We start from the raw sequence: 16,104 nt of genomic DNA, 5'->3' as shown, positions 1-16,104 counted from the left end.
GGATGAGGGGATGTTGGACAGGGATGTGTGGGGGGATGAGGGGATGTTGGACAGGGATGTGTGGGGGGATAAGGGGATGTTGGATAAGGATGTGTGGGAGGATAAGGGGATACTGGACAGGGATGTGTGGGGGGATAAGGGATGCTGTGACTCTCCCTGTGCCCGTGGTCTCCAGTCCATGTCCATGGTAACTCCTGGTTCTCCCTTGCCCCTGCAGTGCCCAACGGCCCCGTGTCGGTGCCGATGCCGCCTCCCCCACCGCCCCCCCCGCCGCCCCCACCGCCTCCTCCTCCTCCTCCTCTGCCAGGGCCGGCTCTGGACACGGCTCCTGCAGCTCCACTGCCCCCACCACCCCCTCCCTCAGCTCCCCCCCTGCCCGGGACGGCCTCTCCCACCGTGGTCTTCAACTCAGGCCTTGCAGGTAAAGCTTGGGCAAGGGGGCAAAGGGGGGGTCAGGGCACAGCCCCAGGGAATTCAGTGCAGTCACCTGAATAAATCCCATAACTGGTGTAACACCGAGGAGTTTATGGAAGAAAAGAGCATTTAAGTTTCTCCAAGGCTACCCAGAGAAGCTGTGGCTGCCCCTGGATCCCTGGAAGTGTCCAAGGCCAGGTTGGATGGGGCTTGGAGCAACCTGGGCTGGTGGAAGGTGTCCCTGCCCATGGCAAGGGGTGGGATGAAATAATCCTTAATGTCCCTTCCAACCCAAACCATCCTGTGATTCTGTGATTTATCAGCCTGACAGCTTTGGTTTGGTCTGGAAGAGTTGGATTCTCCAGTGAAACAAAACCCGTGCCAAAAGTGCTTTTTAAACATGATCAGTTTTGGCTTTTGAGCAGACAAAAAGTGGGTTTGAAAGAAATGTGAAGCTCCATGGGTTGGATTTCTTCTGAGAAGAAATGTCTGTGCAAAAAAAAAAAAGGGACAAACTTTGGGGAATTTTTTGGAAGGCAGAACAATTTGTAGACTTTCTGTAATGGTGTTTTTAGTCGCTCTCTGGCACGTGCCAAGTGTCTCAGGCAGTAAATGCTGACTATCACCAGAAGCCTCAAGAGCACATAATGAGTCCAAAAAAAAAAGAGACTGAGGAGCTCTAATTAAGAGCTTTTTTTGAAGAAGAAAAATCTGATTAAGTATTCCAGCCTTTAAAGTTTCCTGTGAAGGCCAAAAGCATCCTGGAAGTAGAGCGTCCCAGGGGCATTTTGGGCAAAAATATAGCACAGAAGGCACAGGCCTGCTGAGGGCTGATCCCTCTGCATGGATTTGGGAAAGGGATGCTGGATGTGGCTGTGGGGGGCTGCAGGGGGCACAGGAGGTGCCTTATCCCAACATCCCTGGGTGTTAATTTGAGATGGGAGTACTGGCCAAGCCCTCCTGGCCCAGCTCCTCACTCACATCTGGGTGAGATGCCCAGAGCCAGGGGAGCTGGAAATCCTTTTCTTCCATGGGTTAGGACTGGGAATGGAAGTGCCTTTTCCTGATGCAGTGGCTCCTCGGGAAGGAGGGTTTTTAGGGCAGGAACCTTCTGGGTGTGAGGGGAGTCGGGGGAATAACAAATGTTGCCTTTCTGACCATCACTAACCCTGTTTTCTCTGTTCTCTCTGCCTCCTGCTAAGATGGGCCCATCAAGCTCTTCTGTAGGTTGCTCCCTGCTAAGTATTTGTTATTCCTGCTTTTCCCTCTGTGCTGTGTCTGTGTGTGTCCAGGGACTCGTGGGGGTGGGCAGGGGGAGGCCCTGGGGATGTGCCACCCCTGGGGATTTGGGCACCAGAGCTCTGGAATGGAGGAGGAAGGGAAATCTGGAGAGATTTTGAGTTCCATCAGGACCTGGCCCACGAGGCATCAGCTTCTTCCCTGTCCTGGAATAACCCAGGAGCAGTTAATGAGATTCTAATTTATGTACGAGCGGAAAATGGTTTTTTTCATGGGTGTTCAAAGCTTTTTTTATTTATTTTAGGAATTATTTTAAGTAACCTCATTAATTAAGCAGAGAGTAAAACTGTGTGGTGGAGATGAGCACGTGGGTTCCTGCCTTGCAGTTGCATATATTTAATTCTCAAAATACACTGGAATATTGTGGATGTTCCTTGTTATCCACTCGTGGCTCTTTGTTCCCAGCCCTGGAGAGGAAGGACCAGGGTTTGTGTTTCATGTTTGCAAAGAAACAATTTATCTTTTAAATAATTCAGGAGCAAAAAGTTGATCGAGCACTTTAATGAACACCTTGATTTTGTAACAAGGAACAACTTCATGTTTACATCAAGGTACAAAGAAATGGGAACTGAATTACAGAACTTATTCATTATTCGCCTTCCAGACCTGTTGGAATAGGAATAGGAACAGGAATAGGAAAGGATTGGGTTCATTGCTCCCATGTTGCTTTTTCTCTTCTGTTCACAGATTAATGAGAGTAATCAAGTTTAATTTTCAGGCTTCATTTTCATAGCTCCTATGTTGAAGTTCCTAATTGACTGTAAAGTTCCTAAATTACTTTAATTTACTGCATTTGCACAGCACAGGAATTAAAACCTGTTTTTTTTCACCCCTGTTAAATCCCAGGTGCTGCAGCCCAACCCCTTTGGCTCTGAAACACAAACCTGCTGAGGAGCAGCTCTGCCCAATGCAGTTTCCCCAAAAACCTTGGGAAAGGGGCTTTTTTTCCCTTTTTCTCACCTGTTTTGGGACACAGCTCCCGGGGTGCGTGACACTACTCTGCCAGCAGCAGGACAGGCTTCAATTCAACTGCTCTCTCCATTTTCTGGGGCATTTAAATATAAATCCTGGGCTTTTAAATCAATCCAGGCAGCTCGTGGCAATAAATAATCCCAGATTTCCTTTAGGAAGTTTTCACAGCCTCTGAGGGTGAGGCTGGACCTGAAGCAGCTCAGGGGTGGGTGCCACCGTTGGCATCTCGAGGTAGTGACACCTTTCCAGGATTCCAGTGGGATAATTCAGCCCTGGCCAGTTCTCCAGTGCTGAAATGCCAACTGGAGAGCTGCCCTCTGGGAATGTGGGGTGTTCTGCAGCCAGTCCCTGAGGGATCTGTGCTTCCCTCTGCCCTGTGTGCAGCTGTGAAGATCAAGAAGCCCATCAAGACCAAGTTCCGCATGCCCGTGTTCAACTGGGTGGCCCTGAAGCCCAACCAGATCAACGGCACCGTCTTCAACGAGATCGACGACGAGAGGATCCTCGAGGTACCCCCGCTGCTCCTGGGCCTCTCTGGCCACGAGGGAGTCATGGAATGGGTGGGAAAAGCCCTCTTAGGTCACTGAGTCCAACCATGCCCCAGCACGGCCAAGGCCACCCCTGATCCATGTCCCCAGGTACCACATCCACATGGATTTTAAATCCTTCCAGGGCTGGAGACTCCAAACCTCCCTGGGCAGCCCCTTCCAATGCCTGACCACCCTTTCCATGAGGAAATTCCTCTTGATGTCCAGCCTGAGCCTCCCCTGGCACAGCCTGAGGCCGTTCCCTCTCCTCCTGTCCCTTGTTCCCTGGGAGCAGAGCCCGACCTCCCCCGGCTCCCCCCTCCTGTCAGGGAGTTGGACAGTGAGAAGGTCTCCCCAGGGATAGACCATGGCAGTGACCTTGGCAAAGGGCTCATCCAGGTCCTGGATGCTCCCTGTGGGCTGGATAAAGCACGAGCGCTACCATGAAGATTTTCCTGAACTTTAGAACATCTGAAGGGCTGTTGGGGCTGGATTTCTGGACTCTGTCCAGATTCCTGATCACCAGCTCAGGAGCAAGTGTTCCTTCCATACCTGATGGAAATACTCTGAATTTTGAGTCCAGGTTGGATGGGGTTTGGAGCAACCTGGGATAGTGGAAGGTGTCCCTGCCCATGGCAGGGATGGAAATCGATGAGCTTTAAGATCCTTTCCAACCCAACCCATTCCATGATTCCATGATACTCTCCAGTCTCAGCCCCTTTCCCTGCAGCTCTGGCCCAGGATTAGGGACTGGGTTCAGTGCTCCCTGCAGGAGGGATAAATCATTTCCTTTCCTTTTTAGGATCTAAACGTGGATGAATTTGAAGAAATCTTCAAAACAAAGGCCCAGGGCCCAGCCATTGATCTGACCTCCAGCAAGCAGAAGATCACCCAGAAAGGCTCCAACAAGGTCACGTTGCTGGATGCCAACAGGGCCAAGAATCTGGCCATAACTCTCCGGAAAGCCGGGAAGACGGCGGACGAGATCTGCAAGGCCATCCATGTGTAAGTGAAACACTGGCCAGCCAAGAAACCCTGAGATTTACTGGGGGGTTTAGTCAGTGGAAAGAGTTGGAATTGGCAGTTGGTGCCTCTGGAAAATATCCAGGGGTAAGGAGGGAATGGTTCTGATTTCCCAGAAATCAGATTGCCTTGAACTCAAATGAAAACCTGGCAGTTCTGTGTCTCTGAATCACTGCTGAGGCTTAACAAATTAACACTTCTGTTATTAAAGCAGCTAATTCCTGTCTGTGCACAGGATAGTGGATCCATATCCTTTATCCTGTAGTTTGCCATGGCAACTCTCCCTCTGGTTCCACAATATTTTCTGTTCCAGTGAGCACCCAAAAGGCAGAGAATCAGGAAGAGGGAACTCTTTTGGTTTGTTCCGTAAATGATGAGCTTAGTCCAGGTGCTGGAAGAGATTTTGCATGGAATTAGGTTTGTGTGGTGGCCTCAGGCAGTGCCAAATGTGGGTGTCCATGGGACTCGTCTGTGCCCCATCCCACCCCGATCCAGACCTTCCCTGCTCCTGGGGACTGAGTGCAGGTGCAGCTGCTCCTTGGGGCTGATCCCAAAATCCATCCACACTCCATGCTCCTCATGGCCATGACAAACATCTCCCATTCCTCCAGTAAGGAATATCCTAAAAATGTGACCCAAACTTGCCCCACATCGAGGCAGGTTCAGTTGTTGGACTGTTACGGGGCTCTGCTCCAATTAAATAAAAATATTTGCTCCTCCCCACCTGTTTCGTCTTACAAAAAAGAGCTGTGGCCATGGAGGGATGTAGGTGATGGACACATCTTTGGAATGGGAAGCAGAGCGTCCAGCAGCACAATTCCCATCAGCCCAATAACCTGTTCCCATCTCCATGTGCAGGGAGCTTCAGGTGCAGGACAGGAATAACTTCACAGCTTCTTCTCTGCTGGCTCAGGCTCGTGTAGAGCTGAATCCCAGCCTGGTTTGGGTTGGAAGGGACCTTAAAGCCCATCCAGTCCCAACCCATGCCACGGACAGGGACACCTTCCCCTATCCCAGGTTGCTCCAAGCCCCATCTAGGCTGTCCTTGAGCGCTTCTCTTGGTGTTGTGCCGCAGGTTTGACCTGAAGACGCTGCCGGTGGATTTTGTGGAGTGCCTGATGCGGTTCCTGCCCACGGAGAACGAGGTGAAGGTGCTGCGTCTGTACGAGCGGGAGCGGAAGCCCATCGAGAACCTGTCGGACGAGGACCGGTTCATGATGCAGTTCAGCAAGATCGAGAGGCTCATGCAGAAAATGACCATCATGGCCTTCATCGGCAACTTCGCCGAGAGCATCCAGATGCTGACCCCGGTGAGCTGTGGAATCTGGGAATATCCTGAGCTGGGGATCACCGAGCCAAGTGCTGGCCCTGTACAGGCACCCCAACAACCCCACCCTGTCCCTGAACCCTCCTGGAGCTCTGGCAGCCTTGGGACCATGCCCACTGCCCTGGGGAGCCTGGTCAGTGCCAACCATCCCCCCAAGAAACACTCACACAAATGGAAAAGTGGTTTTCTGGCTTTATTTTCGTCTGCTAGTGACTGAATATCCCAGGAGCTGTTTGTATGGCACTTGTAGCCCAGACTGTTAGGGACTGCCTCATAGGCCCCGTAAGCCCTGTAGGCCTCACAGGCCTCATGGGATCCATAGGCCTCACGAGCCCCACAGACCCCACAGCTCTCATGGGCCCATTAGGACTAATGAACCCAACAGACCCCATAGCTCTCATGGGCCCATTAGGACTCATGGACCCTATAGACCCTATAGTCCTCATGGGCCCATTAGGACTCATGGACCCAACAGACCCTATAGCCCTCATGGGCCCATTCGGACTCATGGACCCCATAAACCCTGTAGGCCTCATGGGCCCCACAGGCCCCATAGATCCCAGAGGCCCCATAGTGCCATTAGGCCTCACATGTCGTGTAGGACCCAAAGGCCCCTCAGGGCCCCATTAGGTTACTGTGGGTCCTGGTCCGTAGGCTCCTGGAATTGTGTCCCACCCAGCCCAAAGCACCTGTCACAGCTGTAGGGATTGAAATGTGAATCCTCTTTGACCCCACCACGCCTGAGGGAGTAAATCGGGTGGGCAAATGAATGGTTTGAAATCCTGGTGTGTCAGGACAGGGGAACATCCACAGAATCACAAAATGGTTTGGGTTGGAAGGGACATTGAGGATCATCTCATCCCACCCCCTACCATGGGCAGGAACGCATTCCACCAGCCCAGGTTGCTCCAAGCCCTGTCCAACCTGGCCTTGGACACTTCCAGGGATTCAGGGGCAGCCACAGCTTCTCTGGGTAACCTGGGCCAGGGCCTCCCCACCCTCCCAGCCAGCAATTCCTTCCCAATATCCCATCTCTCCCTGCCCTCTGGCAGTGGGAAGCCATTCCCTGTGTCCTGTCCCTCCATGCCTTGTCCCCAGTCCCTCTCCAGCTCTCCTGGAGCCCCTTTAGGCCCTGGAAGGGGTTCTCAGGTCTCCTTGGATCCTTCTCTCCTCCAGGTGAACCCCCCCAGCTCTCCCAGCCTGGCTCCAGAGCAGTGGGACATCCATGCTCAGGCCCCTGGTGTGGATGAAAAATAAGAGGATTTTTTCAGGATGTGTTAGATGCTCATTTAACTCCTGGTGGGATGTGCAGTAACCAAAGCTCTTCCTGTGTTTTCCTGCAGCAACTCCACGCCATAATTGCTGCCTCTGTCTCCATAAAGTCATCCCAAAAGCTTAAGAAAATATTGGAGGTAGGTCTGACACTAGCTCTGCTTCTGGGGGTTTTTAAAGCCCTGGGCACTTGTCCTGAAAATTCATGCCCTGCTTGTTTCCTCCTGGCAGATAATCCTGGCTCTTGGGAACTACATGAACAGCAGCAAACGAGGGGCTGTCTATGGGTTTAAGCTGCAGAGTTTAGACCTGGTAAGTAAAGCAAGAGGTGTGTGGTGAGACCAGGTGGGAATTGGGGTTGTAGGGTCATTTAGGTTGGAAAAACCATGAAAGCATTGAGTCCAGCCCTCAATCCAGCACTGCCCAGGCCACCACTGACCCCTGTCCCCAAGTGCCACGTCCACATGGATTTTAAATCCTTCCAGGGGTGGGGACTCCAGCACCTCCTTGGGCAGCCCCTTCCAGTGCCTGACCACCCTTTCCAGGGAGAAATTCCTCCTGATGTCCAGCCTGAGCCTCCCCTGGCACAGCCCGAGGCCGTTCCCTCTGCTCCTGTCCCTTCTTCCCTGGGAGCAGAGCCCGACCCCTCCCGGCTCTCCCCTCCTGTCAGGGGGTTGCAGAGCCAGAAGGTCCCCCCTGAGCCTCCTTTTCTCCAGGCTGAGCCCCCCCAGCTCCCTCAGCCCCTCCTGCTGCTCCAGCCCCTTCCCTGGACGTGCTCCAGCCCCTCAATGTCTTGTCTGAGGTCCCAGAAGTGCCCCAGCACTGGAGGTGGGATGGGCACTGCCCTGGGGCTGGGACACACCAGAGCTGGCACAGCTCAGGTGACATTTCCCACCTGGGCACACCTGGGCTCGTGTTCAGTACCCCCAGGTCCTTTTCCAGCTTTCCAGACCCCGTCCTGGAATGTTCCACGGGGTTGTGGTGACCCAAGGGCAGTCATGTCCAGGCTGAGTGGCTGCTGAGGGACTCGGTGCTTCCCAGCATGGAAAACCATGATGGAGCTGGAGAAGCACCGATGGGTCTCTTTGCTTGGAACCTGCTGCTCCCCCACCCACCCTTTCCTGGCCTGTTGCCCACAGCTCCTGGAAACCAAGTCGACAGACCGGAAGCAGACGCTGCTGCACTACATCTCCAACGTGGTCAAGGAGAAGTACCAGCACGTGTCCCTCTTCTACAATGAGCTGCACTACGTGGAGAAGGCAGCAGCAGGTACTGTGACCCTCCCTCAGCCTCCTCCACCCCCCAGGGGTGGCTATTCCGGGCAGGGAACCCCCTGGGCTGTGGGTTGCAGCCTCTGTCCCGTTCCCAGTGTCCCTGGAGAACGTGCTGTTGGACGTGAAGGAGCTGCAGCGGGGCCTGGAGCTGACGAAGCGCGAGTACACCATGCACGACCACAACACCATGCTCAAGGACTTCATCCAGAACAACGAGGGCAAGCTCAAGAAGCTGCAGGACGATGCCAAAATAGCCCAGGTACCCCTCATTCCTCGGGGTTTGGCAGGAGGGCATGAGCTCTCCCCACAGGATGTGCTCTGTATCCATGGAATGCTCAGTGGGGATGGGGAGGTGACCTTGGGCAGTGCAGTAAATCTGTGCCTGTTGCAGGATGCCTTTGATGATGCTGTGAAGTATTTTGGGGAGAATCCCAAGACAACTCCCCCCTCGGTCTTTTTCCCAGTGTTTGTCCGGTTTGTGAAGGCCTACAAGGTAAACAGGAGCTTCCTTCTCCTCCTCTTCTTCCTTCTCTTCTTCTCCTCCTTTCTCCTCCTTTTTCATCTCCCTTTCCCTTTTCCCCTTTCCCCCTTCCCTGTTTCTTCTCCTCCTCCTCCTCCTCTTCTCCTCCCCTGCCCTCCCCTCAGTAGCACCTGCTGACATTCCTCCCTGACACTGTTTAGGATCCCAGTCTCACCCGGAAGCTCTAACCCCTGGTTTTTCCCATAAATAGCAAGCAGAAGAAGAGAATGAGCTGAGGAAAAAGCAGGAACAGGCCTTAATGGAAAAACTCATGGAACAGGAAGCGTTGATGGAGCAGCAGGACCAAAAGGTATGGCCCAGATCCACCTCCCAGGTGGGATCATGTTCCTGGTGCTTCAGAAACCTCCGTTCTGGGGGGGGGAGGAATTCAGTTGCCCAACTTGTAGTTGCCTGGAAACAGTCTCTGAAAGAGCTGGGATAAGCTGGAAAAGTTTGTGCTTCTAGTGCTTTGGAAGTCTGAAAAATTAAGGAAAACTAAGTGGAAAGTTGTCTTTTCCACGTGTCCACGAGCTAAATGTTCTCCTTCTCTGGCTTCTCCCTGGGATGCGAGTCACCAGCACACAAGGGTGTTTCAACCTTGGAAAATGGGGGGAAAAGGGGCAGTTCCTGTGTACTGGTTGCCACCAAATGGGTATGTGAGGTTGGGGCAGAGGCAGGAGAGCTGGAGGTCTGTCCTTCCAACCCCTCTCCCTGTTTGCAGTCCCCCTCCCACAAGACGAAGCGGCAGCAGCAGGAGCTGATCGCGGAGCTGCGGCGGCGGCAGGTCAAGGACAACCGGCACGTGTACGAGGGCAAGGACGGGGCCATCGAGGACATCATCACAGGTAACCCTCCTCCCAGGGATCCAGGAATTCCCACAGGGAACAGCTCTGGGAGCTGCCCAGCAGCTGCTGCAAGGGCTCCGTGTTCTCCTCGAAGCCACAGCAGAGCTTGAGGGTGTTGGTTCCTGAAGGCTCTGCTCGGTGTCTTAGTCCTTCTCCTCCAGGTGTGGGGACGTTCCCGGGGCTTTAGAGCAGCCAGGGAGTGCCTGATCCCAGAGTTCTCTCACTGGGATGTGCTTGCCCTGCAGATCTGTCCCAGAACCCTTTTTCCCCCCAGATATGACGGGTGTTTAACGTGATGAAGAGCCTCCACTTTCAGGAAGATGTGCTAACAGGGCTTGCAAAGTTACAGCAAATCACTTGATCAAACCAGGGATCCATGACCCCAAACTGCTCCTGTTCCCTGCTCAGGCAGAGTCTGGGCTGGTCCCTGAGGGAGGGACACACCCCCTGGTGCAGCCAGGCACAGGCAGGACTTGGGTGCCAATATTTGCCAATAGAAAAAACCACCTAAAACTGCATTTTGCCAGGGAATTAAACCATTTTTAACCAGTCCAGCTGCTCTGATTTGCAGTACTTGGAGTTTTCTGCACACTGTGCACAAGGAACACGATTTAACACTTCAGTAACTCTATAATCCTGTGTTTCCTTGCACAGAAGATCAAAAAAGGTCTTTTCCTACTGCTCCTGGAAGTTTTTTCTGCAGAGGGGCAGGAGCTGTTTTACCAGTCACTAAGGAAAGCCAGGGTGTTTTTCCCCAGCCAGAGGACAGGGCTGATGAGTGTGAAGCTCTCCCAACTCCTTTTAACCTTGATTAATGGCTTCCTGAGATAATATTCTGGATGTAAAGGGCAGGCTGGCAGTAATATCCAATCTGTCAGTGCTTCTCCAACTCCTCCAGACTCCTGGGAGCTTGTTGGGTTGGGAAAGTGGCTCTGCTGCTCCGGGGGAGAAACACTGTGTGGCAGATGCTCTTCTTCATGGAAAAGGCATCTAGTGGAGGGGGTGCCAGATGAGACATTTCAACTCAAATTAAACATTCCCTGTGCCCTCGTGCCTGGTATTTCCCATTATGGGGTGGCTCGAGCCATGGATTAGCTGGCATTTCCCATTGTGGGGGTGGCTCGAGCCATGGAGTGGTGAAGGTCAGGCACAGGGAGTCAGGTAGGACTGAGGTCACCTCCTTATCCCTGGAAATCATGGAGCTCCCTGTCCCTGGGAGTGCTCAAGCCAGGTTGGACAGGGCTTAGAGCGACCTGCTCTAGTGGAAGGTGTCCAGAGGGTGGGATGAGATGAGTTTTAAGTCCCTTCCAACACAAACCGTTCTGGAATTCCGTGAGCCGATTAAATCCTTCCTCGATCCTTTCCGCTACCGCGTCCAAAGCCCGCTGAGGAGCAGCTTTCAGGGAGCTGTTGGCCCATGTCAGAGCGTCCCTGGCCGTCCCTGGTGGAGCACTAACCCCGCACTAATGCCCTGGAGCCCTGCTGACGTTGGTTTGTGTGTCTGGCTGTTGTTGTTCCCATGCAGTGCTGAAGACGGTGCCGTTCACCGCCCGGAGCGCCAAGCGCGGCTCTCGGTTCTTCTGCGACCCCGTTGTCACGGAGGAATTCCATTACTAAACTATTCCTCTCTCACACCTGACGCTCTTAGAAAACAGGAAGGTGGCTGTAGATTTGTTGTCCCTCCCCCCCCCCCCTTTGTGCAGATCTCAGCCAGGACATGTGAATGTTGAGTGTTTAGTGGTGTCCGGCGTCACCCGACGTTCTCGTGGTGTCACCTCCGTTGCACGTCCCGTGTCTCCATAACTTCTCGTTCCATCCCATCGACTTCTGGCCGTCCCTGTGTTCCAGTGCCATAGAACAGCAAGTGGTGGCAGTCACTGGGGCGAGTTTCCTGCAGTCCAAGGGCTGAGGAGACCCAATGAAGCCAAGAAGTGACGTTCACTTGGCTTTTCTATGTCACCCCCGTGGCCCGCACACCTTTGTGTGCCGTGCATGTGATACCTCGGCAGAATTCCGGGCTGCATGGACTAGGGGGACATCCCTGGGGGTGGCTTCTGGCTGGGGAGGGCTGCCTGGGCTAACACCCGTGTTTGGGGTTAGATTCCTAACCAGCTCCTGCATGTTGGCTGCATGTGAGACACGGGGTGGAACCGGCGGGGGGAAATCTCTGCTCATCGGTCATGTCCACGTTTAACTCCTTCAGTTCCATGTCAGCTTTATTTAAGGAAAATCAGGAATCTTCCCTGAGCATGAACCAGTTCAGCTGAACTGTGCAGTGCTGGGACTGGGGAAAAAGAGGAGCAGGGCTGGGGAAACACTTAAATATGGGCCAGAACCGCCGAGATGGTGCCGCTGAAAAGGCTGATGTGGAACTGAGCGATTCCCACCGTGGTGTCCATGTAGGAAAGGTGTCTCTAACCCTGCATGCCTCAGCACTGTTGTCTTGCATTAAGGCCCCAGCAGCTTAAGAAGCCAACAGTGTTTCCCCCTTCCCTGTGTACTTTAATTAATGCTGCAATAAATCCAACTAATCACTCGACGGGTCTTTGCTCTCCGAGTCCACTGCCGTGTTCTCTTCCTGGAGCCAGCCTTCAAAGCAGCTTGGAATTGGGGTGGGGAGAGGCCAGGAGGCCTCCTGTCCCTCCTGCCCCTGTCTAACCCCTCACAACCTTGGCCTCACCCTCTTGCTCTGTGGTCACCCCGCCCGGGAGGTTTGAACTTTGCTGACTTGACTTGCTCTTCATTTTCCATCCCATTTTTTTACTTAACCATCATTTTGTGTTCTGTTTTGTTTCTGTTTGTTTTTTTTTTGTTTTGTTTTTTTTTTTCTGTTTAGCCCTAAAGAAGAATAATATCACTAAATTTCCCAATGTTCACTCGAGGGTAAGGATTTCTTCTAGCACCCCGGTGGTGGAGGATACCCAGAGCTGGCAAGCATCACTTTTTACTTGGCTTCCTCCTCTCTCTGTCTGCCAGGAGCTGGTGGTAGATGTGGCTGAGCTAATACTGGTGAGACCCTCCAGGCCTGTGGAGACCCAGATCCTTGATTTTCACCCTTGGAGGTGCAGGGGATCCACAGGCCGTTGGTTGGTGACCGTCTTCACACCGTTTTGGCCATTTCTCTTCAAGTTCAGCCCAAAATAGTCTTGTCCTCGGGTTTTGTAGCCCCACAGCTCCCTGGAGGTTCTGCTGCCCCCAGACCACAAAATGGGGGATGAGGTGCTCAACCAGCAGCTCCAGGGGCAGAGCTGAGAAGTTGGGGAGTTGTGTGTAACCCTGACCCAATTATCCAGGAAATCTGAGGGAGGGTTTGCCCAATCCAACACCAAATTGTTGGCCAGCAGAGAAATACTTTATCTGGAATAGTCTTCAGGGCATCCATGTGCTGGTTGTGTTGTAGTTCCACAGGTAACACAACCAGCACATGGAATGGGCTTCATCAACGCATCCATCAGCTTTCCCACTCTTCCATCCATCCATCCATCCATCCCATGCTCAGTGTTCCCTCCTGAGCTCTCACCTCCCCAGCAGTGGGGTGGCTTGGGCTGGGCTTTGCTGCAGGTGAGGAGGATGAGGAGGGAGGGGTTTGACCACTCCACAACCTTTGACTGAGGAAGCTTTGCTCCAGCCACGGGGCAGGACAGCAGCTGGAGCATCCCAATCACCAGCTGCTTTTCCCACCTTTAAATCTGGTTGGACTTGATCTAAGAGCTCTTTGCCAACCTGAATGATTCCATGATAAATGGGGGATACAGGGATCAGAGCTCCATCCCGCTGTGGCCAAACGTGTCCCAGAGGACTGTGGGTTGCACATCTCCCTCATCCCGCTGTGGGAATGAGGGAGGCTCTGGAGGACTGGGGCACACTTCGACCCCCCGATTTGGGGTGATGGTGCCTCTCTGATGGATGTTCCCGCCCCGTTCCCACCCCACACGGTCCCACACGGTCCCACCAGTATTACCCCGCTGCTTGGGCGCATAGTCGGGCACGGCAGCCCCCGCTCCCCTCGGGGCCGACCCCCTTCTCTGCCCTCCACAAGCTGCTTTGATTGGCTTCCAGCAGGACTTTCCTTGTCTGGCCTCTCTCTGTGTGTGTGCGTGTGTGTGTCCGGGGGGCCCGTTTTCCCGGGACGAGCTCACCAGGCCCTTCCCTGCCCGCAGATCTTCGGAACCAGCCGTACCGCCGGGCCGACGCGCTGAGGAGGAGCGTCCGCCGCCGCTTCGACGAGCACGGCCTGCGCCCCAACGGCCCCGACGTGGCCATGTGAGCCCCGGGGGGGCTCCCCGGGGGCCTCGGCCACGGACACTCCGTGCTCGGCGAGCCCTTGGGAACGGCCAAACCCACCCGCCGGGCCCGGGAACGGCTGGGAACCGCCCCGGAGCCACCAAGTGCCTGAGATGGAAGGACCTGCTCCAGGGACAGCGCCGGGACCTGGGCTGAGGGGACCCGGGCTGAGGGGTGTCCTCGGACGCGTCCCGCGGCGTCTGGAACCAAAATGTAAAATTCCTGCTGGTTTGGGGGGTCGGTTTGGCTGCCTGAGGGCGGAGTTCGGCAACTGGTCTCTCTCCACTGGTTGGAAACTGGGAATACTGGGATGTGCTCAGCTTTGAAATGCTCAGCTCTGAACTGATGATCCCTGTGCTGGTGCCCAGGGTGTTGGCTGCACTTATGGCTTGGGTTTTGATCACAAAGGAAGACACTGAAGGGCTTTCTGTAGGAATAACGATCCCAAGGAATGACCCGGCCCTTTTCCCACCCTGGGCACCTCCGGAGCTGGATGTGAGACCCAACACATCCATGATCCCAGAGAGAGGAACCAAACGAGGTCACCCCCGGGGCCAGAGGGGTTTTGGGGTCCAGGACATGGAGGGGGAGGCCCCACTGGCACTCACAGCTCTGGAGTAACAGCTATTTATTAATTAGCACTAAGCCAATTAACACCTCCGTAATCAGTATTAGGCTCTGGGACCACCTCAGTCCAGTTCCTCATTGGGGAATCAGCCCAGCCCTGCTCTGTGGGATCACACCCCGGGCCAATCCCACCCCCATTCCCTGCTGAGGCCCCTTTGGGCACCAAAGACAAGCCCAGCCTAAAATCCCGGGTAGTTTTTAGGTTCAAAATGGCTTTTTCCAGCCTAAAAAGGGACAGGAGACATTTTAGGCCCATCGTGCACCCCCAGCTCCCGGAGCAGCAGGAGGAATCCAACCCCTTGATCCTCTCAGCTGGGAAGAACTGGACTGAAGAGAGAGATTTGTCCTTTCCGAGACCCCTTTTTTGCTTCCAGCTTCTTCCCTGGGTTCGTCACATCCCCCTGTTAATTGTAAAATTTCTTGTATAGTATTTAACCACGGAATTTCTTGGCCCTTTTCCCTTGTGCTCCCTCCACTGGTGAAGGTCCCTGGAATCTTTTCCCCCCTCGGATAATGTGTAGTTATATGATAATCTGTTTTTAAATGTACAGATATTTTGCTACAAAATTGGTGCAGTTTTTTATGGTTTTTACACTTCTCTTTTATCCCCCCCCCCCCCCCTTTAGCCTCTGGGTAATATTGTAAATATTGTTTAAAATGAAATAAATGCATCAAGCCTGTGCTATACAATCTGAATGTTATTTTAACTTATAGTTTTTGTTTTTATATTTAACTAAACGGACAGTTTGGGGCTCAGAGTTACCACGTTGACCTATTTACAAGAATTTTTTGACTTTCAAAACTGCCAATTCCTTGCATTTTACAGCACTTGACCCACTAAAGAGAACATGCCACCCCCTCCTTTGCCTCCCTGGCAGTCACAAGGAGTTGTTTGAATCAGAAGAAATGGGATAATTTTAAATTCAGTGTGATAGATTGTTGGTTACAAGCTCCAGATCTCGACTTCTTCAGCTCAAAGGTATTTTTTTAACTGAAAGACCCAAAATTCTCCAGGCTGGCATGTTCTCTTTAATATTTTTCTAGTAATAGATCTGCTTCTTAGCAAGATTAGAGTGTTTTATAAAGCAGTTCACGTTCCTTTCCTGGTCTGTTCCTGCCATAAAATCAAATAAACTATTTACACTACTACAGCCAAATCCTCACCGGGTTTTTTTGGGGCACTTTTCCCTTTTTTTTTCCCCTTCCCTGCTGGTGAATGTTGGACAGGAGAACTCCTGGAGGTTGGGGCAGCTCTGGGGGGATGGACATGGAAATGATTCCCCAGGTGATTTGCAGCATTAATTTACTGTTTGTTACTCTGGGAAAAAGAAATTCCAGATGATCCCAGGAAAAATCGCAAATCACCCAAGGAAAATTACTAATAAAGCCAGGGGAAAATCCCAAATCCCCCAGGAAAAATCCCAAATCATCGCAGGAAAAATCCCAAATAATCCCAGGAAAAAAAATCCCAGATGATCCCAGGAAAAAATCTCAAATCATCCCAGAAAAAAAAATCCCAGATAATTCCAGGAAAAAATCCCAGATAATTCCAGAAAAAAATCCCAAATAATTCCAGGAAAAAATCCCAAATCATCCCAGGAAAAAAAATCCCAGAATATCCCCGGAAAAAAAAAATCTCTAACCATCCCAGGAAAAAGCCCTCAAATAATTCCAGGAAACATCCCAAATAATCCTGGGAAAAATCCCAGATGATCCCAGG

At 52.8% G+C, this 16,104-nt stretch overlaps 1 protein-coding gene across 9 annotated transcripts in view; it reads left to right on the top strand.

The window, feature by feature from the left end:
• FMNL2 (formin like 2) overlaps positions 1-15,535 on the top strand; it is a 122,773-nt gene extending 107,238 nt beyond the window's left edge. The window contains exons 15-28 of one of the 9 annotated variants that reach the window (XM_027656202.1): positions 218-421; positions 1,617-1,637; positions 3,070-3,194; positions 4,015-4,217; positions 5,311-5,545; positions 6,906-6,974; positions 7,066-7,146; positions 7,974-8,103; positions 8,204-8,367; positions 8,500-8,601; positions 8,840-8,938; positions 9,350-9,473; positions 12,310-12,356; positions 13,634-15,535. In XM_027656202.1, coding sequence (XP_027512003.1) covers positions 218-421; positions 1,617-1,637; positions 3,070-3,194; positions 4,015-4,217; positions 5,311-5,545; positions 6,906-6,974; positions 7,066-7,146; positions 7,974-8,103; positions 8,204-8,367; positions 8,500-8,601; positions 8,840-8,938; positions 9,350-9,473; positions 12,310-12,356; positions 13,634-13,672 — 1,643 coding nt within the window. In that variant the 3' untranslated portion in view covers positions 13,673-15,535. The other 8 variants (XM_027656199.1, XM_027656198.1, XM_027656197.1 and 5 more) reach the window with 8 other exon arrangements.
• The last annotated feature ends 569 nt before the right edge of the window (positions 15,536-16,104 follow it).

This window comes from Corapipo altera, unplaced genomic scaffold (assembly GCF_003945725.1).
Source record: "Corapipo altera isolate COAL_440 unplaced genomic scaffold, ASM394572v1 68, whole genome shotgun sequence".
NCBI classification, from domain to species: domain Eukaryota; kingdom Metazoa; phylum Chordata; class Aves; order Passeriformes; family Pipridae; genus Corapipo; species Corapipo altera.
The sequence above is the reverse complement of the archived record's forward strand: the minus strand, read 5'-3'. Positions and strand labels throughout refer to the sequence as shown.